Raw genomic sequence first — 24,463 nt, forward strand, 5'->3', positions numbered from 1 at the left:
GAGCATTGAGGGCCATCTTAGAGGCTGATTCTTGCAGCTAAAAAGCTGTATCTTCTTTCCTTTGCCTGAAGCACTCCCTCCCCAATGTGTATATTCTTTAGGTCTCACTTTAAATATTCTCTTTCTACTCCCCAGGAAAAAGTGAATTCCTCTTATTTTGTGATCCTGTATCATCTTGGGCTTACCATCTTAAGTTTTATTATATTTTATTGTTATTACTTATTTAATTTTGTCAGTAGGCAGGAAGTTTTAGTTGGACAGAGACCATGACTCTTCTACTCAATGCTCTGTCCCTAATACCCTATGCAGTACCTAGCACATGGCAGATACCTAATAATATTTGTTTGAATAAATGAATACTGTAAAGGAAAATTGAGTGGGAAATTGGGTCAAATGACCTATTTAAGATTCTTTCCTACTCTAAGACACCTGCTTTAGAAATAAATCCCAGGGCTAAAGGCAGTGACAAAATAAGTGAACTAGTAGATACTATTTAAAAAGAAAGGAACATCTTTTAATCTATTTAGGATTTAAAATAAAATATTAAATTTGGCAACTTTTTCATTAAGATTTTGGCAATTATTTTTAAGTCCAAAGAATTCAGGAAATTGAGAGCACAAATGAAATTAAGGGCTTGCCTTTCCCCTCTGCTTGCTACTTTCCTATTTTTGTCATGTGTGTTGGTCAGGTCTGAAATTTATGTCATTATTTTACCCTTGTGTTCTTAGCTCAATAATAGAGATAAAGCATGACAGAAGTCTAGGTTGTCTGTCCATTGCCAATGACAATAGAATTTATACTGTGTACTTACTTTGATAGTACTCTCGATATAACCTCTTCTCCAATTTTATATCTCTCTTTATCTTTTGTCTTATGAATCCTTTTTGGTTTTAAGGGAGAACTATCTTTTATATTTCCAATATCCTTTTCTTCTTCAAGGACTTCTAAGTCTTGAGAAATAAAAAAGCCAGTTAAGATATTTGTGCTGAGGTGGGCAGTTCACAAGGTCAGGAGTTCGAGACCAGCCTGGCCAATATGGTAAAACCCATCTCTACTAAAAATATAAAAATTAGCTGGGTGTGGTGGCAGATGCCTGTAGTCCCAGCTACTCGGAAGGCTGAGGCAGGAGAATAGCTTGAACCCAGGAGGCAGAGGTTGCAGTGAGCCAAGATCGCGCCACTGTACTCCAGCCTGGGCAACAGAGCAAGACTCCGTCTCAAAAAAAAAAACCAAAAAAGGATATTTGTGGCTGTGAAATGGGTGAAACATAACTTTAATTCATTTGATCCTAACCTGAAAGTTATAGCTGTGTTTTCTTTGGAAACTTCTGAAGCTTCTTTTTTTAATGTTTTCTTTCTGAGCTATTTTCTTTACTTTTGCTCTGGGAGCGAGGCATTCTACATCTTCAGAGCTACTTCTTTTCCTCTTTCCTTTTCTGACTCATGTAAGTTGGATACTTAAAATCTTTGTTGTTGGTTTTTTTCTTTGAGGGTTGCTTTTGGGGTTCACTAGTTTCTACTTCTGAGCCCTCAGAGTAGTTCTTGATCTTTTTACTTTATAGCTGCCTGCATTTCTTGTGTCCATATTTAACTCTTTGACCTGGACATTGTCTTGCTTTTTCATTTGCCCTTTCTTTTATTTTGTTTATTTTTCGTTTTTCTTCTGTAACAATACATTGGTTTAATTTTACTTCTGCTCCAGCCATTTAAATATTAAATATTTTCAAATACATCTATTTAAAGATTAAACAAATATTTAATATTTATTTTTAGGCCAGAAGGGGCTCAATTTTCACTGTCTTAGGAAGTATGTTAGGTTTTCTTGGTGCTTCTTCTGGTGGGTTTTTAAGAACCTGAAATGAATTCAAAAAAGTTTTATTATTTATAATACTTTCTAATTTTTTTGCTTTTGGAAACAGTTTAAAAATAGGGGTTTAATACATTTAGCCTAAGCTTTTCAGAATTCTTACACCTTACTAAGAATGTCAATATATTTTAACCTTAATATTTAAAAAAAATGACAAAAGTGGAATTATGGAAGTGATAGGGAAATGCTTTTTTCAGTCCATAATATTTTAAACCTATATATAAAGTTATTTCGTGTAGAAGGCTTATTTCTACATTTAACATTGACTGTTTAATTTTTGAAACCCTAAAGAGAAAATTGCAGCATCAAGTATAATTATTAAATGCCTATTCTTTTAGGATGCTGGAGAATTTGCATCTTTTTTTTAAGAAAGTAATTTGCCATTTTTATTAACACATGTTTACTTGCTTGATTTTTCAAGACGAAAGCCATAAAATTGTTTCTTACACCAGAAGACTTGGATGATCCTGTAAATAGAGCAAAGAAGTATTTTCTTCAAACTGGTATTTAAGTTTCTTTATCCTGTACATAGCCATGCAGATACAGATACACACTATAAATGTTTTATCAGCAGGAGAACATTTATTGTAACATAAATGTGATAAGAAATCGATTATAGTATATTACATACTGAATACTTTTATTCCATGACTTAGCACTCACTTTGTTTTTGGTCAGATTTGGAAGTTTTTTTTGTATATGCTAACTCTTGTCTAGGGGTAGGGGCAATGGGAGAAATAGTTTCTTAGTTTTTCTTGGCTGAAATCCTCTCAAAAGAGAGGAGTTCCAAATTCTAGTCTGGCACTGATGGCAATATAATTAATTGCAGCTGGGGGAGATACAAACATAAATAAATGAAAGTTCATTTATGATATTCCAAACTTTATGCATTATTTTCATTCTGGTTGCCAATTAGCCTTGTCAGTTTTTAAAACTTTAGGTCAATATGATGGAGTATATATAGAATGCTTGATGAAAACCAGTAAGGAAAAGTGGTTATGAATGTGGCTTGAGTCAGACTGCATGGGGTTAACTCTCAACTTTAATACTTCCCAACTGTATGATCTTGTGCAAGTGATTTGACGTTATTGTGTTAGTTTCCTTATCTGTAAATTGAAGCAAATCACAGTACCTAAAAGAGTATTATGAGATTTAGATATGCCCTTGGAATAATGCCTTGCATGTGCTACATACAGATAAATATTACCTTTATTTAAATAATATTATTTATAATATTATAAATATTACCTTTATTTAAATAATTAAAACAGCAACCACACCATGTCAGATTCATTCAGATATCTGACCGACATACTGAATTTCACTTACATTGAAATAAAGGATGTCAGTTTTCAAATATTTATTTATTATTTTTAATTATGTACACATTACATATGTGCAACTATTCACAGGAAAGTAATATTTTTGTGCCACACCACAATGTGTAAACAGTGTGGGCACTTCTAACTCTTATGAGTAATTTAAGTAATACTAAGGAAAATTCAAAGTGACTTATTTGTGTCTGTTGTAGAGTCCCCGAGATGAAAATTTTCTTATGGTAACAATTCTTCAACACTCATATGCATAAGAAACACCTGGTACATTTATTTCAATGCCAATTCCAAGGCCATACCTGAATAAGCATCTTTGTGGTAGATTCCAGTCATCTACATTTCAAAGTGCATCCTATTTTGTGAGGCATAATAGTGTGCCTGAAGGCTCCAGATCTCAACCCTTTCTTAGTAAAAAAAAGTTCTGTGTTTATGTCCAGAATAACTCTTTAAAAAACTCTAGTCTCTGCTAGCTCAGCGATAGCAATTAAATTATTTAATCCTTGAGGGTTTTTTTTTTGTTGTTGTTGTTGGTTTGATTTTGTTTCAACAGTCCTGTGAATAACTTCATTAGTTTATCTCTATTCTGAAGTAAGGGACTTTAGTAAGCTGTTATAAATGTTGGATTCTTGCTTTTTTTTTTTTTTTTATAACAGGAAAAGTGAAAGTAGGGCCATATTATGCTTATTATTTTTTTAAGCTCTTCAAGTGTAGCTAGGTTTAACCGAAAGCGTTAAATATCATCTTAATACCCATGTTCATTGCTTTAGTTTGAGATTAGAACAAAAGCCTTTGTAAACTGGTCTTTAAATAAAAGTGGCTAACTACCTGATTTACCCTTTATTTCAGAGGATGCTAAAGGGACGCTTTCCTTGATGCCTGAATTCAAAGTGCGGGAGAGAGCACTGTTGGAGGCATTGCATCGCTTTGGCATGACCGAGGAAGGTTGTATCCAGGCATGGTTCTCTTTACCCCATTCCATGCGCATATTCTATGTTCACGCATATACCAGCAAAATTTGGAATGAGGCAGTATCTTACAGACTTGCAACCTATGGAGCAAGAGTAGTGGAGGGTGATTTGGTCTGTTTGGATGAAGATATTGATGATGAGAATTTCCCAAATAGTAAAGTAAGTATCATTCCATCAGAGTTTTCCAAGAGTAGTTACTATACCAGAACATGAATTTTCAAAAGCCCTGATTATAGAAACACTTTAAACATACATGTAATTTATTCATCTGTTTGTATTTATATTTACTTATCTCCTGCTTCAAGTCTGCTGTCAGTTTAGGCTTAACACATGTTGGTAAATGGAAAGATAAAAATAGTGGTATGGAGTGAAAGATATAGGTAGTAAAGCTTTCTTTAAAAAACCCATTTGAGGCCGGGCGCGGTGGCTCAAGCCTGTAATCCCAGCACTTTGGGAGGCCGAGACGGGCGGATCACGAGGTCAGGTGATCGAGACCATCCTGGCTAACACGGTGAAACCCCGTCTCTACTAAAAAAATACAAAAAATTAGCCGGGCGAGATGGCGGGCGCCTGTAGTCCCAGCTACTCGGGAGGCTGAGGCGAGAGAACGGCGTAAACCCGGGAGGCGGAGCTTGCAGTGAGCTGAGATCTGGCCACTGCACTCCAGCTTGGGCGACAGAGCGAGACTCCGTCTCAAAAAAAAAAAAAAAAAAAAAACCCATTTGAAAAGGATTATGCAAATAATGCACAAAACAGCCCATCAAAATAAAAATCAAGGCCAGACGTGGTGGCTTATGCCTGTAATCCCATCACTTTGGGAGGCCGAGGTGGGCGGATCACGAGGTCAGGAGTTTGAGACCAGCCTGACCAACATGGTAAAGCCCTGTCTTTACTAAAAATACAAAAATTAGCCAGGCGTGGTAGTACACGCCTGTAATCCCAGCTACTCAGGAGGCTGGGGCAGGAGAAACTCTTGAACCCCAGAGGTGGAGGTTGCAGTGAGCTGAGTTCGTGCCACTGTACTCCAGCCTGGGTGACAGAACGAGACTCTGCCTAAAAATAAAAATAAAAACATTGCGGATGACTCTGCCATCCCTGCTAGCATCCTAATGTGATTCCCTCTGCTTCCTCCAGAGACTCAACCTCCATTGTTATATGTCTTTCTAGACTTTTCTCTATGCTTTCACATAAATATCCATTGAAAATCTATTTTTATTATATTAGTTAACACTGAGAAAATAAAAGATAGGATTTAGAGACTCAAAACTTAAAATATGAAGAGGAGAAGGAATATGATTTTTATAATGATATAGGGAACATGTAATGTATATTTCTTTTATGGAAATGTGATTTTATCTAAATGTGATTCATAATTTCCTCAACAGTGTCTTAGAGACATTTATATTAGTGAAGTTATAATATAGTTTATATTTTAAAGCTTGGTTCTTCCATTTCCTCGTTGTCAAGTTTTTTTTTTTTAAATTAATTAATTAATTAATTTTTTTGAGACGGAGTCTTGCTCTGTCACCCAGGCTGGAGTGCAGTGGCGCGATCTCGGCTCACTGCAAGCTCTGTCTTCCGGGTTCACGCCATCCTCCTGCCTCAGTCTCCTAAGTAGCTGGGACTACAGGCGCCTGCCACCATGCCTGGCTAATTTTTTTGTATTTTTAGTAGAGACGGGGTTTCAACGTGTTAGCCAGGATGGTCTTGATCTCCGAACCTTGTGATCCATCTGCCTCTGACTCCCAAAGTGCTGCGATTACAGGCGTGAGCCACTGTGTCTGGCCGTCTAGTTGTGTTTATCTCTGTGGGTTTGAACTAATGAAACTGGGTTCCATAAATCATGCAAGGAAGTTCATTTGACTGTACTGTAATACAAAAAGAACAAATTATTTTCTAACATTATCATGTCAGTCTCATAAATTTTAAAAATTAGTGAAAATTTGAATAACACTTTCATATGTAACCTAATAAAACCATTGAATTTTAGAGAAGAAAAGGATTTTAGAGACACTCTTTTTTAATTCCCATTTGAAGGGGTGGCCTGCCCCTCCACACCTGTGGACGTTTCTCATTAGGTGGAACGGAGAGACTTGAGAAAAGAAATGAGACACAGAGACAAAGTATAGAGAAAGAAAAAGTGGGCCCAGGGGACCGCCGCTCAGCATACAGAGGTCCTGCGTGGTACTGGTCTCTGAGTTCCCTCAGTATTTATTGATCATTATCTTTACCATCTTAGAAAAGGGAAGTAGCAGGATAACAGGATCATAGTAGGGAGAAGGTCAGCAGTAAGACATATGAATAAAGATCTCTGTGACATGAATAAGTTTAAGGAAAAGTACTATGCCTTGATATGCATATGCAAACATCTCTATAAACCTTTTTAGTGCATAAAAAGCAGCATTGCCACTAGCACGTCCCACCTTCAGCCCTAAGGCGTTTTCTCCTTTCTCAGTAAATAGAACATACAATGGGGTTTTACAGCAAGATGTTCCATTGCCCAGGGATGGGCAGGAGACAGATGCTTTTCTCTGTCTCAACTGCCAAGAGGCCTTCTTTCCTCTATTACTAATCCTCCTCAGCACAGACCCTTCATGGGTGTCAGGCTGGGGGATGATAAGGTCTTTCCCTTCCCACGAGGCAAGATTTCAGACTGTCACATGGGGAGAAACCTTGGACAATACCTAGCTTTCCTAGGCAGAGATCCCTGTGACCTTCTGCAGTGTTTGTGTCCCTGGGTACTTGAGGTTAAGAGAATGGTGATGACTTTTCACAAGCATACTGCCTTCAGGCACTTGTTTAACAAAGCACACCCTGCACAGCCCAAAATCCCTTAAACTTTGAGTCACCTCAGCACATGTCTCTTGCAAGGACAAGGTTGGGGGTAGGGTTAACAGATTAACAACTTCTCAAATACAGAACAAAATGGAGTCTCTTATGTCTACTTCTTTCTATATAGACACAGTAACAGTCTGATCTCTCTTTCTTTTCCCCACACCATTTTATAGAATGAAAATTGGGTCCCAGATTGGAGAGGAGACAGATTCAGAGTCACACAGGTAGTGGAATTAAAAAGATCCAGCTGCCTAACTCCTAGCCCAGTTTGGTCTCTACTAGAAAAATCATGGAGTATGGAGAAGTAGTCTGTAGTGAGAACTAGAACATGGGCCGGTTTTTCAAAAATAGAGGTAAAACAGACTCTGAATTCTACATAATGGAAACGTTATCTAAATTAATGTCAGAATTCTTGACGTATTAATTGAGGTTTTTTGGTTTTAAGTAATAGAAACCCACCTCAAACCCACAGTAATTTAAAGAAACACGAGAATTTATTGGCCCTCGTAACTGAAAGCCCATGACTGATTCAGGCACAACTGTATTTGGGACTTAAGTGTCCTAAACGATCGCCTTTTTTTTGATCATTCAGCTCTGCTTTTCTCTGTGTTAGATCCATTCCCAGTCTAGCTTACACCTTTGGTGGCAAGATGGTTATTAACCACCCTAGGCTCATTTGTCACCACTCTAGACTTGCTTCTCTGCAGAAGAATGATTTTTCTTTCCCAACAGTGCCAACAAAAGCTGTGTAATTGAGTCTTAGTGGCTAGGAATGGCCTGGCCTGGATCATATATACAGAACCAAACCAGAAAGTGTGAACTGCAGTATGTGATTGACTAAACCTGCATTCCTGGGACTCCTTCCTGGGACCCTTACCCACATCTGACACCTGGGAGAGGTCCCTTGGAAAATGAGAGTGCTACTACTTGAAAAGAGGGAGTAAAGATTGCATAAGCCAGAACATCAGCTGTCTGCTTCACTGTTTCATTAAATGGATGAATAGGCAAAAACTGCAATTACTTTTGCTCCAACCTAATAGGAAAGAAATAAGAAAATGGTCACTAGGAGGCAGCATATGTTGCTAAGAATGGTAATTTAGTTGAGATACAGACTCAAACTCTGTGTGAAAAGAAACCTAGCAGCATTATAAGTTTTATTTTACCTCATGTGGGGAAGAAGAGATGTGCCAATGATCCCCTTTTGATAAATAACAAAAAATCGTTATCATTTATTAACACCTCCCAGATAACGTGTCCGTTTAAATATCGGAAAGCATACTAATTAGTAAGTCATCCATTTCTAAATCAGATTTTTGGAAGTTAAAGATTACTTTCACAAGATACAGCAACAATTTTTGAAATGCATGAGTTTTATAAGACTTCTTCATTCAGAATAACATTTACAAGGATAGTTTTGTGACTGACATTTTAGCTGCTTTCTTTTTGGAGCTGTAGGAGAAGAGAAAACATTTTCTCCTACATACTTTGCAGTATTTCCTTTTATGAGCAGCAAAAACAATGTTTCTATATATTTTTAAATCGATCACTTATTTTATTAGTTAGCACTGAGGAAAGAAAAGGCAGGACTTAGAGGCTCAAAATATAAAATATGAAAAGGAAAAAGAATACAATTCTTAATAAATGGTATATGGGGCATGTAATGTGCATCTACAATGAAAAATTATAGAAAACTAATCTGATTCCTTCTTTTGATAGGATTACTAGACTAACAGGTGTAGCTACATTTCAAATCACTTGGTAACTTTTTTGTGTGTGTGTGTATGGGCAAGATGGAGAAATGTGAGTTACACAATTAAAAACTTAGGTGAATTTGTAGTTGGGGAGCAGCCATACAAGGAAAACACGTTTGCTCATGAATTGTTGGATATCAACCTGGAGGGAATTCTCTAAAGACAAAGCATGGTGTTTTATACCTAACCATGTTTATTCATTGCTTTCATAAATTATAAATCACAGTATGTAGGTATACTTATCACTCTGTGAAAGAGAAAAGGCTAGAAATGATGATGCAAGAGAGATCATAATTCCATGTAGTATGTCTCTTGTAGTTTGATCAGATCACATCTGGAGCTTTGTATCTGTTTCTGAGTGCAGTAATTGAAAGAGGTTAGTTACCAATAAGCAAACAAACAAAAAAACCCAAATTATAAACAAAAAAGGTGTTACATTATTGATAAGATGAGGGAGAGTTGAGGGGAAAGCAGGTAGATTTAGAAGGGCTCTAGACACTGTACCATGTGATGAATACTTTAGGAATATGAGAATGCTGTGAAACCTTGTGGAGGGAGGATAGATGCCTTTCTGCTTGAGCTTTCATATCACACACTGGGGCCTATCACACACCGGGGCCTATCACACACTGGGGCCTATCAAGGGGAGGGGGGTGGGGGGAGGGATTGCATTGGGAGTTATACCTGTTGTAAATGACGAGTTGATGGGTGCTGACGATTTGATGGGTGCAGCACACCAACATGGCACAAGTATACATATGTAACAAACCTGCACGTTATGCACATGTACCCTAGAACTTAAAGTATAATAATAATAAAAAAAAAAGAGAAAGCAAACTGCTTATTCTGTGATATCCTAGAGCAACATTTCATAGAGTTAATCTATCATGCACCTTTTTTTCCTCTTGTATGTGGCAGTTGTTACCATTCTATGAAACAAATGCTGAGAAATACGACTTCTTTAAATTTTTTTTTTTTCAATTTTATTTTAAAGACAGAGTCTTGGTCTGTCACCCAGACTGGAGTGCAGTGGCACCATCATGTTTCACTGCAGCCTTGAACTCCTGGGCTCAAGCGATCCTCCTCCCTGAGTCTCCTATGTAGCTAGCACTACAGGCATGTGCCACCACACCTGGCTAATTAAAAAAATTTTTTTAAATAGAGACAGGCTCTCCCTATGTTTTCCATGCTAGTCTCAAACTCTTGGCCTCAAGCAATCCTCCCAAAGCACTGAATTGCAGATGTGAGCTACCACATCCAGCCAGAGAAACATCAGTTCTATAGAGAGTATTATATTTTCGGGGGACAGAGATAAGTGGGGGTGGGCAGTGAGTTGATATTATAGAAGCGGATTTTTGATTCAGCCTAACAAAGAAAAACTTTGTGATTTAGAAAAAGATTGCTGGTGATTGAGGTGAAAGTATTGCCTCAAAGTTTTCAGCAGTCCACCTTTCTCCATGTTATCCAACTTCAGTGATTAGTGGTTAAAGCAGGAAGAACCATTCTAATTTTTATGTATTCTACACCTCCAGAAACAAATTATGATAAGATCTTGTTTGGGTCTATGTATATTCAGCGTAGGAACTGATTTATATATAATAGAATTAGGGAAAATTGAAAGTGGAGGAAATTTGGAACATGTGGAAATCATTCATATTTTCATGTTTTTTAAAACTAGGTTCACCTGGTAACTGAAGAGGAGGGATCAGCTAATATGTATGCAATACATCAGGTAAATTTGCTTAAAAATTACTATCACTTAGACCTAAGTGTAGACGTTGTCCCCAAAAAGCAAAATGTTGACTAGTTCCCCTCCTCTTTTTTGTTTTAAATAACTTTTAAATTAAGATATAATTTATATACAATTAAATTCACTTAGTTTATAATTGTAGAGGCTTTGATCAACATATTTTTGATAAATGTAGGACTGTGTGGCCACCACAAACATCAATCATAAAGAACAGTTTCCTCCCCTCTCCAAATTTTCCTGTGCCCATTCCCATCCTTCACCCAGGGCAACCCCTGGTCAGTTTTCTGTCACTATGGTTTTGCCTTTGAAATAATGTCATATAAGTGGAATACTACAGTATATGACCTTATGGGTCTGGCATCTTTCACTTAGCATAGTGAATTTCAGATTCATTCATATTGTGTATATTTGAATTTTTTACCTTCTTGCTTTTCTTGACTACCTTTTGGTACTGTTCAAGAAAACTGTCTAGAAGACACCAGCAAAGGAAGAATACCCCACAAAATGCAATGTTTACTCACAAGCAGCTAAGAAAATAAGCATTGAATGTGTTGCTATGTGTTTGCTTTCTTGTTTTGGAAGAAATAAGAAAATTTAAGATTGCCCACCAAAATACTGGTAATGTGATTGAGCAGTAGAGGTTACTCTTCGTGTTACAGACAGTACATGCTTTATTCTATAGAGATTAAGTCGATATCAGCTAATTAAGTGTACCTAAACTTCTTGAATAGTGAATTTTCTAATAATATCTGATTTGAGTTGGTTACCTTAGTTATTGTGAGTCCTTGATTTTAGTTAGCTATTTTCTTTGACAGCATAAAAATATCATAGCATATTATTTAAAATATGTTTTAGGCTTATTGTGATGTTTATATTCTGAGACTGTTTTTACAAATCCGGGTCCCAGTCATAAAAGTACATTAAAAATATGATCATGTATCTTTTTGAAGGCTATTTTCATATTTTTTCCCTCTTTTCTTTCACAGGTGGTTCTTCCAATACTTGGATACAATATTCAGTATCCAAAGAACAAGGTAGGGCAGTGGTACCGTGACATACTTAGCAGAGATGGACTACAGACATGTAGGTTTAAAGTACCTGCTCTGAAACTGAATGTACCAGGATGCTATAGACAGATTTTGAAACATCCCCGTAATCTCTCATACCAACTAATGGAAGATCATGACATTGATGTCAAAATGAAAGGTTCCCACATTGATGAAACAGCTTTGTCTCTTTTGATCTCTTTTGATCTTGATGCTTCATGCTATGCTACCGTTTGTCTGAAGGAAATAATGAAGCATGACATTTTAAACTGATACGCTTGGTATAACCGTATATGTGTCACTCTGAAGGAAAGGGAGCTAAAATGTCTTAAGCACCTCCCATGTGTTAGGAGCTTCATAATTGTTATCTCTTTTAATTTTCACAGCATCCTGAGAAGTTAGGATTTGATACTATAATTTTATAGAGGACATGTAAGTGTCAGGGTCTAAATTTAAGGTCCACGTGACCCCAAAGCCGGTGTTTTTTTCTATTGTATGTTTCAGTGACCTTTATTCTGTGTAATAAAGTTACAATCTTTTGAAACCATTAGGAATATATATAATACTGCAAGATAACATTTAAGAAAAAAAGTTGTGAATGTTCATATCCTCCAGCTCCTTGCTTAGAACCTTGGTGAAATTAGGTTGCAGTAAAGCAAATGTTGGAGAGAAACATAGATGAAGCATTTTGCTAATTATTATTGTCCTCCTTTCCTATTTTTGAAATTATTGATCAGAACAATATACAAGGGAAATATCATCCCTCTGTATGTGATAGGTACCCCAGAGTAGTTATTACCTCTTTGTGAGACAAATAATCTTTGATGAAGACTGAAATAAAATTTCTCATCCAATTTTTATACATTGCTATATGCTGATCCTCTCGACCATTTGTAATTTTTTTTCGTATTATCTAAAACAGGTGTCAGAATCAGGCAGATTTATGCTTAGATTCTAGCTCTGACACTTACTGGTGACTCTGAGTATGTTGTTGATTTTTTTGTGTGTAGGTTACTGATAGAATCAAGACAATGCCAGCTTCATAAGTGACAAATAATAGGATTATTTCCACATGTTCTGTTGCTGGAGGAATAAAACATTGTGCCCATTTGAAAATTTTAATTTTTGTTGATTTAGCTATCCCACATTATAAATCATCCTTAACCATTTTATATCAGTTAAATACAGGGGTGGGGTGGGGGAGGAATGACCGGCATGTAGACATGTATTGATTTAGGAATATCTGAGCATTTCTTTCATTGTTGGTAAGATATCATGATGAAATTAAAACAGCAGTATGGAGCATTATATATCAGTAATGTGATACTTTATATGCTTAAGCCAGTTTAACCATTTTGGGAAATATTAGCATAAGGAAATAAAATCCAAAAGAAGGAAGAGAAGCTATATGCAATGCAAGATTCGCTTATTGCAATATTTTTATATACAATTAAAGACACTAAAAACAGTTTTCAAAGTCCATCATTACATAACTAAAGTGAGTAAAATGATATGTATCAACTTGATGGTAAAATATGTAGTTATTTAAAAAAGCAATGAACAATTTAGTTTCATGAGAAAATATTGTCCCCTAAAAGTAGAACATATATATTGCAACTGCAATAATGCTCTGAATTCATCTTTCACAAATAAGAGGCATGTTAGCGTAGTGATTAAAAGCACTGATATTGGAGGCAAACTTACCCAGTTTGAACTCTGGCACTGCCATGTATAGCACTGCAGCCTTGGGAAAGTTATTTAAACTCATGTGCTTCAGTTTCAACATCTGTAAAATGGGCATGTTAACATTGCCTATCTCATAGGCTTACTGTGAGAATTTTCTAAGTTAATATAAGTGAAGCAGCTTTAAAAAGTGCCTGGCATTTAGTTATTGTTAAATAAGTGTCTGCAGATGCAAGTTTGGAAGATAAAAACAAATAAATGAAAATGCTTTCCTGTTAAGATGATGGGGTATTTGGATTTTTTTTAATACTAAAAAGTTTTTTTTGTTATATGTTTTGGCAGTAAATAATTCTCAACACACAAAAATTGGATATTGTAGTACCATTGATTTTCTTTGGATTACTGCCATCATTTTAATATTGTATTGAGAATGAAGTGATGTTCTATTAGGTAGTAAAAAAATTTAGAAAAATGTTTTATTTTATATGATAAATTATATCCTATAAATGTAATCATAAAATGAGTTATATACATTATTAAATCTTAGTTTTTAAAAGTTTTGAGTAGCTGTCTGAAAATATGAAAGCATGAAAATGTATCATTGATATTACTTTCTTTGCCTGCAGATGGCACTATAATTTTAGACTTATTTATTTATTTAGTAAATACTTCAGCTGTGTATAAAGAATCAGTAAGTTTATTTCATCACCATAAAATGTATTGAGATATCATTCATGTGGAATATTATTTTATATGCCAATAAGACTTGCCATGTTACATTTTCTTTTTGTTTAAGGACTTTTATTATTAATAGTATGCTTTGGACCAGCTGATCACTAGTCACTTAGATTTTTGCAGTTTTGCTGGAGCATTTCAGACCTTCATAAGCGTGATCTTTGGATTAGGTTTCTTTTTTCTTCACATCATTGTTAGGAGATAATTTATTTTTAAAGTGTCATGTTAAACTGCAAGGATGTCCATTAAGCATCACAATTAAACATGCCAAAGGAGAAGCCATATCTTCAAAATACTCACTTAACCTACCCAAACATCTCAAACCCACCTTTTGCTGACCTTCTATAACCCCATTTCCAAAGTTTTGCTTCCTTTTTATTGTTTCTTCCAACTTTTATTTTAGGTTTGGGGGTATATATGCAGGTTTGTTACATGGGTAAATTGCATTTTGTGGGGGTTCAGCATACAAATTATTTCATCACCCAGGTAATGAGCGTAGCACATGATACATTGTTTTTTGATCCTCATCTTTCTCCCACCCTCCACCCTCAAGTGGGCCCTGGTGCCTGTTGTTCCCTTCTTAGAGTCCACGTGTACTCAAAGTTCAGCTCCCACTTAGAAGTAAGATCATTTGGTATTTGGTTTTCTGTTCCTGCATTAATTTGCTTAGAATAGTGGCCTCCAGCTACATCAATGTTGCTGCAAAGACATAATTTTGTTCTTTTGTATGACTGTGTAGTATTATCTGGTATATATGTACTATGTTTTCTTTATCTAGTCCACTGTTGATGGGCATCTAGGTTGGTTCCATGTCTTTGCTATTGTCAGTATTGCTGTAATGAACACATGTGTGCATGGTCTTTATGGTAGAGCAATTTATATTTCTTTGGGTATATAACCAATAATGGAATTGCTGGGTCAAATGGTATTTCTGCTTTAAGTTCTTTGAGAAATCTTCTAACTGCTTTACACAGAGGCTGAACTAATTTATATGCCCACCAGCAGTGTATAGCATTCCCTTTTCTCTGCAGCCTCCCCAACATCTGTTATTTTTTGACTTCTTAATAACAGCCATTCTGACTTGTGTGAGATGGTATCTGCTTGTAGTTTTGATTTGTATTCCCCTAATGATTAGTGATGTTCAGCATTTTTTCATATGCTTTTGGCCCATGGATGTCTTCTTTTGAGAAGTATCTGTTCATGTCCTTTCTTCCTTTTTTAATGGGGCTATTTTTTGCTTGTTAAGTTCTTTATAGATTCTGGAAATCAGACTTTTGTTCATGCATACTTTGAAAATATTCTCTCCCATTCTGTAGACTGTCAGTTTACTCTGTTGGTAGTTTCTTTGGCTGTGCAGAAGCTATTTAGTTTGATTAGGTCCCACTTGTCAATTTTTTTTTGTTTTTTTAGATGGAATTTCCTTCTGTCACCCAGGTGGAGTGCAGTTGCTCATTGCAACCTCTGCCTCCCGGGTTCAAGCCTTTCTCCTGCCCCAGCCTCTCGAGTAGCTGGGGTTACAGGTGGCCGCCACCATACCTGGTTAATTTTTGTATTTTTATTAGAGACAGGGTTTCACCATGTTGACCAGGTTGGTCTCAAACTCTTGACCTCACGTGATCTACCCACGTCGGCCTCCCAAAGTGCTAGGATTACAGACTTGAGCCAGCATGTCACTTGTCAATTATTGGCTTTGTTACAATTGCTTTTGGAGTCTTTGTCATGATATCTTCGTTAGGTCTTAGGTCCAGAATGGTATTTCCTAGGTTTTCTTCTAGGGTTTTTATAGTTTTAGGTTTTACATGTAAGTTGTTAACCCATCTTGAGTTGATTTTTGTATATGGTGAAAAGAAGAGGTCCAGTTTCAATCCTCAGGATGTGGTTAACCAGTTATCCCAGCACCATTTATTAAATAGGGAGTCCTTTCCCCATTGCTTGTAATTGTTGACTTTAACAAAAACCAGGTAGTTGTAGGTGTGTGGCTTTATTTCTGAGTTCTCTAACCTGATCCGTTGGTCTATGTGTCTGTTTTGTATCAGTACCATGCTATTTTGGTTACTATAGCCTTGTAGAATAGTTTGACATCAGGTAATGTGATGCCTCCAGCTTTGTTATTTCTGAATTAGTTTTAATTGCCAAGGTTGTTTGAGCCAGCAGTAGTGCCTGGGAGTCGGTTAGGTGAAACAAATTGAGGTGTTTTTATTAATATTAAGTTTAAAACACCTTGATTTTTTTGTGAGTTGTAAAAAACTGAAAGTCATGTAACTTTTGATTTAACTAACATTTTCTGAGTATCTATTATGTCAGTATCTCACATTTTAATCCATATTCCCACCCTGTGTGGAGGTATTATCTTCACTTATTTTGCAGATTGGAAACATACCTGAATAGTTTACTAACCTAATCCAGGTCAAACAAAATAGTGTGTGGGGTGAGTGCGATTATACTTCCTAAATCAGTACTGTTTTCATCTACCTAACATTTGCCTTCTGAGAACAAGTTTTTGGATAATAACTTCCATTTAGGCCGGGCGCGGTGGCTTACGCCTATAAGGCCAAGACGAGTGGATCACAAGGTCAGGAGTTCAAGACCATCCTGGCCAAGATGCTGAAACACTGTCTCTACTAAAAATACAAAAATTAGCTGGGCTACTTGGGAGGCTGAGGCTGGAGAATCGCTTGAACCTGGGAGGCGGAGGTTGCAGTGAGCCAAGATTGCCCAGCCTGAGTGACAGAGCAAGACTCCATCTCATAAAAAAAAAACTAAAAATTAAAATATAACTTCCATTTCTACCAACTTGATATTACTTGCCGTTGATTTAATAGGCATATTGGGCCGTGTCTTGGCAGAGACAAGATACCTTTTGAGATTCTGAGACCAAAATATAAAGTAAAGGGGATCCCTTCAGGAAATCCCCAAATCATTTTGAAGTTTTCCCAAAATATTTTGGGATTTGTATTATAATAATATGTAAAATCATTGTAGATCATAGGAGGTGTTTTAGATGGTACCTGGCACAAATATCATTGAAAAAGCATAGTGAGAAACTTGTTCTTTCTCAATTCATTTTCAGTCTTTGCATCAGTCATTCTGTTTAAGGAAGGAGAAAGCTGATTGATACTATTTACATATATCAACATTTGCTAATTTACCTTTTTAGCCAGCTATGCGGGCTTCAGGCTCAGAAACATCAACAGGCAACAATATAATATGTAGCTAGAATTTAATAGGCTTGCATTGTTTTATTGAATTTATTTTCCCTTTTATTTATGGCAATCAATTCTGGCTTCCTGTTTATGTGATGGTATTATGTTTCCTTTAAAACTAAATTTAATTTTATTTATTTTTGTATTTATTTTATTTTTAGAACTGTGATTTCATTTCTTTTTTTTTTATTATTATACTTTAAGTTCTAGGGTACATGTGCACAATGTGCAGGTTTGTTACATATGTATACATGTGCCATGTTGGTTTGCTGCACCCGTTAACTCATCACTTACATTAGATATATCTCCTGATGCTATCCCGCCCCCCTCCCCCACCCCACGACAGGCCCCGGTGTGTGATGTTCTCCTTCCTGTGTCTAAGTGTTCTCATTGTTTAGTGCCCACCTATGAGTGAGAACATGCAGTGTTTGTCTTTTTGTCCTTGCGATAGTTTGCTGAGAATGATGGTTTCCAGCTTCATCCATGTCCCAATTTAATTTTAAAGAGGTAGAATCAATTTAAAGGTATTAAATAAATAATAGTATAGAAACAGCAGTAATTATGATACCAATACCTGAATGATTAGAGTATGGGAAATATACTGGTACAGTTGAGAATCCCTGAAATCAGAGATGGGCTCTACCACTGCTTTAATATGTGACTTTAGTAACCCACTGACTCTGTTGTAGAATTCTCAGACTTGAAGTACTGTTAGTTATTTTTCAGTCCAGGATAGTATTGCATCAAACAAAATTATGAAATATGTACACATTTAAGACATTATGAGCAGAGGCATTGATGATCACATGCTGTATCTTAAGATTTTACTGATAGAGATTTGATTTTAGAAAATCTTATGAAACACTAAGAACAGTGTCTGGTGCCTAGCAAATTCTCAGTAAATTTCAGCTAGTATTACTATAGTTAGTATTACTTTACTATGCTCCCTGATAAAATTTTTATAATAAAATGGTTAGTGACTTTCCGTTGAGGTCTGATCTGACTTATTCTTAGCATAAAGTAATTACAATTCATATTTTTAGAGGTTTTTTTTGTAGTAGTAGAAACAACTATTTCTAAATCTGGGGATTCAGTAGTTCATTCAAATTGGGATCTTTAAGAGCTGTCTAGGTCAATGTTCCTTAACATTTTCTACGTGGGAGCAATCTTTAAGAGAACAGAAAGAAAATGAAACTCTATATAATTTAATGCAAAGTTTTTTTACTTTAATGTAAGAGTAGGAAAAGAGGTTGGAGGAAGATACAGGGAGGTAGGAAAATAGGACTTTTTTCCTCCATTTACTTTTGATGTTTGAATTTCAAACATGAGTATATTTGTGTATTATTTTGCAGTTAAAAACATTGAAGACTACTTAAAGATCAAAGAGGGAAATTTAAGGGAATTAATAGGTTATGATTGCATTTGTTCAGAATGGTTTTGGTGGCTCATGATAACATTTTGAGAGAGAGATTTTTACGCATTGTACATTTTAGTGGCACCAGTGGCAGCTAGGATAACTAGTTTAAAGTTTTGGGCCTGTGTTAATAGATTTTGCTTTCTAATTTCAGAAAGATTCTGTCTTATAGTACTGTTTTAATCTGTTTTTCTAAGCCCTCTGATTTATATGTATTTAATAGGCCACAAAATAATGTCAAATATATGGCATAATCAACAAATATTTGAATAAGTGAAAGGTACTCTATAAAATGCTATGGGAAAGACAAAAATAAATAATATCCGTTTGCTTGAGGGATTAACAGTGTTATATTCCTTAAGTTTTCATTTGATTTGAAATGCCACTTGCAAATGGAATATGCAGACTAAATGGCAAAGAGAAAATCAAGCAGCATCTTTTCATTTCACTTACAGCTCACTGTACGACCAATATGTTACTTGACCTCTCAGCACTCCATTCTAAATCCTTAAGTGATACTTATTTAGCATTTCTAAGCATCTTGAGATCTCCTCTTAAAATATGCTTTGAACTATTCAGTCTAAATGCTGCTTTCTAAAAAGCTACTCGTTTAAAGAATCGGAAATGGTGTTAATGGAGTTAATCTTGTGTAATTTCAGTGTGGGTTGTCAAGAATACCTCTAAGTAAAGAAAATGACTCTAATCTTCTTAAGCAATTCATTTTCTCAGCAACTTTGAGGCAGGAGTTAATTTACTCTGCCTGTGTACATAGGCCGCCTCTTACAAAAGAAAAATTTTACTATGGACAGAAGTCAGGATAGCCATGAAATTATTTAAATTTAGTCTTTAGAACATATTACAAAATGTAAGATACATTAAATTGTCTTTTTTGTTAGAAACTCAACTACCAATGTAGAAATAAAACTCCTGTTGCAAGGATGGAGTTTAGCCATGGAGTCAAAACAAGAGCTATTTGGTTATTTTAAAAGAGAAGAGATCAAAGAGCTGGTCATTCCTTAACTAAGGGTGTTTGGGCAACAGGATAGGGTGAAGAGTGGAGGGGGTTAGAACTCAATTCTTTATGCTTTTATACCAAGGCTCCCTTTTCTAATAAGCCTTACTGGTATTTCGTTAGACTTAGTTAAATCAGGATTCTGAGTTTTTCAGTACAATAGGGTTTTAATCTGAGCTGATCATTGTTTCCAATGCGTCCTCTGTGGCAGGGGAACGAAAAGAACTAGTGTTCTTTTCTAAAAAGGGAAGATGGATATTTTTTCTATAACCTTTATAATTCCCTTATAATAAAATGAATGATAGGTTATAATAAAATGAATTTTTTTGCATATGATTTTCAAAAGGAAACTAATTTATTTTTCTGTAAAATATCTCAAAGGAATCTAATACATTTTTATTCTATGTAAATAATAATGTAATTTTCACATTTAGGAGGCAATAGCAAATCTGGGAAGCAGTTATTCTAAGTTGGAAGAGCATTCTCCCAATGCATTGAAAACATTTGATGACTGTTTTTTATCTTTTCTTTATTTTGATTATTATAATAATGTTCTAATTGGCTGGCCTTTGTTTTTCACTGTAGTCAGTCCATCTTGTTTACTATTGCCAGTTATTCTCCAAAAAGTAGAAATGAGATCCTGTCATTGTTTTGGGGCCATAGAACATTTCAGAAGCTTCCCAGTATCTATGTAGTAACAGTCCAAACCCCTTAACATAGCACATTTAGTCCTGCAAATATGGCGCCAAATCTTCAAGTGACATCTGTCACTACTCCATAGTACATACCCTTTGTTACAGCTGTTTCACAAATACAGGTTGAATACCCCTTATCTAAAATGTTTGGGACTAAAAGTTTCAGATTTCAGATATGTTTGGATTTTGGAATATTTGTACATGTATAATGAGATACTCTTAGAGTTGGAACCCAAGTCTAAACAAAATTCATTTATGTTTCATGTATACCTTATACACATAGCCTGAAGGTAATTTATTTTTCCTTTGGGAACACTGAATAGACTACGTGTTGTGCACCTACATTTTGACTGTGACCTATCATATGAAGTCAGGTGTGGAATTTTCCATTTGTGGCATTACGTCAGTACTCGAAAAGTTTTGGATTTTGGAGGATTTTGGATTTTGAATTTTCAGATTAGAGATGCTCAGCCTGTATAGCAGATGTTCCCATGTTATACACCTTAACCTCCCCTTCCCATTGGCTGGAACATCTCTGCTTATATTAAATGTCTTTTCTGTGAAATCTGTGTTCTCATAGCCTTTTGTATAGTTCTCTACCATCTCATTGCTCACATTGTATTGTACTTATTTGATTAAATATCTGGATCACCTACTGTGAATTATTCAGGAGCATTGATCTTTATACCTCTGGCACCTATCAGTGCCTGACATATAACAGGGTTAAAAATGGTTAGTGAATACTGCAAATATACCTTAGCAAATTTATTTAGTTCTTATTCTCAAGAAAGTTCTAAAATAGTTCTTTCCCCTCATAGAAAGTTTAGAATATTAAAATTGGGTATCATTATAATGCACTTTCTTTTGTAACAGTTACATCTTTGCCTTTTATTGAAATATTAAATGCATTGTAGAATTTCATTTAAAATTTAGAACAAGCTGTCAGGTATGATAACTATTGTCATTTAACAAATGAAGATTCTAGGGCTTGAAGAAGTTGTTTTAGGGCCATGATGATAACCACTTTGCTCTACTGATTTCTAATGGAAAGTGTTTCAGTTTTCCACTTTGCCTAGCTAGTGATTATGTAATTTCTGCTTATCTCTGAATTTATCTGCATATTTCTAAAACTTTATGACATTAAGGAAAGTTGGGGAAAATTCATTTTAAGTGCTGTAATGACAATAGTTGTCAATCATTGAGTACTGTGTATTAAGCATTTTATATTTTATCAACAAGTACTTACATGTGGGATGAGTACTGTTACTATTTTCATTTTATAGATGAGGACACATATAGAATGCACTTAGGAAACTAGAGAAAGAGAAAACATGGATAATTATCTGGAACTAATAAGACAATAAAGTACAGATTTAAGAAGTTCAGTGAATCCCAAGCAGTATAAAATAAAAAACTACATTGAGATACATCATAGTGAATATGCAAAGCATCAATAATAAAAAGAAAAACCTTAAAGGCAGCTTTAACAATATACTGAATGACTAATATACTCAGCAGCCATAGAACCTCTATTCTTTTAAAGCATCCATGGAACATTTATGGAAATTGTGCACTGGACTATAAGCATATGCAATAAAATTCCAAATGACTGAAACCATACGAGTATATTCTTTTGCCACAGCACAATTAGACTAGAAATGAGAAACAAAAGGATAACAGGAAAATATCTATATATCAGAAATTAAGAGATACACTTATTTATTTTTTGTTTTTTGAGATGGAGTCTCACTCTATCACCTGTCCAGTGGCACAGTCTTGGCTCACTGCAACCTCTGCCTCCTGGGTTCAAGTGATCCTCCTGCATCAGCCTCCCAAGGAGCTGGGATTACAGGCGTGTGCCACCACACCCAGCTAATTTTTGTATTTTTACTAGAGATGGGGTTTCACCATGTAGGCCACACTGGTCTCGAACTCCTGACCTCAAGTGATCTGCCAGCCTCAGCCTCCCAAAGTGCTGGGATTACAGGTGAAGAGATACACTTCTAAGTAATCTATATGTCAAGTAAGACATAAAGAAATTAGAAAATATTTTTAAGTCAATGATTAAACCATACTACACATCAAAACTTGTGCAATGCACTTAAAGCAGCATGTAGAGGGAGATTACATTCATAAATGCTTATGCTAGAAAAGAAGGAAGCCTGTACATTATGTAGCTATGCACCCATCTAAAGAAGTTAGGAAAATGACATTAAGTAGAACATCAAAAGAAAGAAGGAAAGGATAACTTAAAACAGAAATGAATGAAAAAAAAAAAAAAAAAACAGAATAAAAGAGAGGGTCTGCAAATCCAAAGTTGGTTTGTTGAAAATACTAATAGAGCTGACATACCTGTGGTGAGACTGATGGAAATAATGCAATTACAACTAACGGATATCATAATTACAAAGGAAATCACTATAGGTGCTATAAAAATTAAAAAGATAATAGAATATTATAAATGATTTTCTGCCAATATTATTGAAAGTTTAGATAAAATGGAAAACTCATTTAAAAATATAATTTAACAGTATTGTGTTATGTAAATACTATAACGATAATCCTGTAATCATTAAATGAACCAGTAGTATAAAATTTTTCCATATAGGAAAGGTCAGGCCCATGGGTTCAATGGTTGGTTCTACTAGACATTCAAAAAAATAATAATTCAAGTCTACACAAACTGTTCCTGAGATTAGAAAAAATAAGGAAGAGTCCCCCCACCTGTTTCTTACGTTATGAGACCACAGACCTAAAAGATAGAAGACAGCTTTTGCATCCAGTAAATCCTCCATGAACACCTCTTTAATCACAAGTCCTCAACTTCAAGGTTACTTTTATTTCAACTTTTATAATACTTTTCTTACTTTTCTTTATAGCTTTACCACCCATGTATTCATTCCTAAAAAATATACAGTTTTGTCTGACTTTGAATTTTACGTGAATGGAATTGTACATGTCTGTGTTTTTGTCTTCCTTCTTTTACTCAATACTGTTTCTGAGATCAATCATATTATTTGTTAATATTTTGTTTAGGATTTTTGCATCTCTATTTCAGTGTGAGTTTGGAATGTAAATTTCCATTCTCAGACTATCTTCTGGCCTGTATTTGGTTACATGAGTATATGTTTTAAAAATATTACTTACACTTTCAATAAATTTTAAGGACTTTTATATTGTTTTGTGTCATAAATTTTTTAGAATGCAAGAATAAATATAAAACATCCTTTGGTTTGAGGAAACTGCTAAATCTAAATCTGTTAATAATCCTTTCAGCTCTTTTGAAGCAGATTCGTTTTTAAAAGCTGCCCTGTTTTCTCTTTGCTTTGCTGTATTTAGGGTTTGGGGAACACACACACACACATGCGGATGCACACACATGAACACATATATTGAACTTGCATATATATATATATATATTTTTTTTTCCTTGAGATGGAGTCTCACTCTGTCGCCAGGCTGGAGTGCAGTGGCACAATCTCGGCTCACTGCAACCTCCGCTTCCCGGGTTCAAGCAATTCTCCTGCCTACCTTCCCAAGTAGCTGGGACTACAAGTGTGTGCCACCATGCCCAGCTAATTTTTGTATTTTTAGTAGAGACGAGGTTTTACCATGTTGGCCAGGGTGGTCTTGATCTCTTGACTTCTTCATCCACCCCCCTCGCCTCCCAAAGTGCTGGGATTACAGGTATGAGCTACCATGCCCAGCCGATGAACTTGCATTTTAAATGTACTAGGGGGCTAGTCTATGAGAAAACCCATGGTGATTACCGTGAACAGAACAAAGGAAACCATCAATAGAATGAAGACACAACCTACGGAATGGGAGAAAATAATTTGCAAACCATACATACCGTAAGGGGTTAATATCCAAAAGTAATAGCAAAAACAAAAACAAAACTTGATTAATAAATGGACAAAGGACCTGAATAGACATTTCTCAAAGAAAGACATATAAATAACCAATAGGTATTTGAAAAAAATCCTCAACATCGCTAATCATTAGGGAAATGCAAACAAAACCACAGTGACTGTCACCTCACATCTGTTAGAATGGCTATTATAAAAAAAGATGAAAGATAACAAATCTTAGCAAGGATGTGGAGAAAAAGGAATCAATCCTTGTACATTGTTGGTGGGAATGTAGATTAGTACAGTCATTATAGAAAATA

The 24,463-nt window shown here is 35.5% G+C and overlaps 1 protein-coding gene across 7 annotated transcripts in view; it reads left to right on the forward strand.

Annotated features, from left to right (window-relative positions):
* The window catches only part of PUS7L (pseudouridine synthase 7 like), a 32,521-nt gene extending 18,922 nt beyond the window's left edge, over nucleotides 1–13,599 (forward strand). For 5 of the 7 annotated variants that reach the window (XM_033222357.1, XM_033222355.1, XM_033222356.1 and 2 more), the window contains 4 exons: nucleotides 2,288–2,369; nucleotides 4,047–4,327; nucleotides 10,433–10,486; nucleotides 11,491–13,592. In XM_033222357.1, coding sequence (XP_033078248.1) covers nucleotides 2,288–2,369; nucleotides 4,047–4,327; nucleotides 10,433–10,486; nucleotides 11,491–11,823 — 750 coding nt within the window. In that variant the 3' untranslated portion in view covers nucleotides 11,824–13,592. Of the gene's footprint in view, nucleotides 1–2,287; nucleotides 2,370–4,046; nucleotides 4,328–10,432; nucleotides 10,487–11,490 lie in introns of all 7 variants that reach the window. The other 2 variants (XM_033222352.1, XM_033222359.1) reach the window with 2 other exon arrangements.
* Nucleotides 13,600–24,463: the final 10,864 nt, after the last annotated feature.

The sequence above is a fragment of the Trachypithecus francoisi genome, unplaced genomic scaffold, assembly GCF_009764315.1.
Source record: "Trachypithecus francoisi isolate TF-2019V2 unplaced genomic scaffold, Tfra_2.0 Lachesis_group11, whole genome shotgun sequence".
NCBI lineage: Eukaryota > Metazoa > Chordata > Mammalia > Primates > Cercopithecidae > Trachypithecus > Trachypithecus francoisi.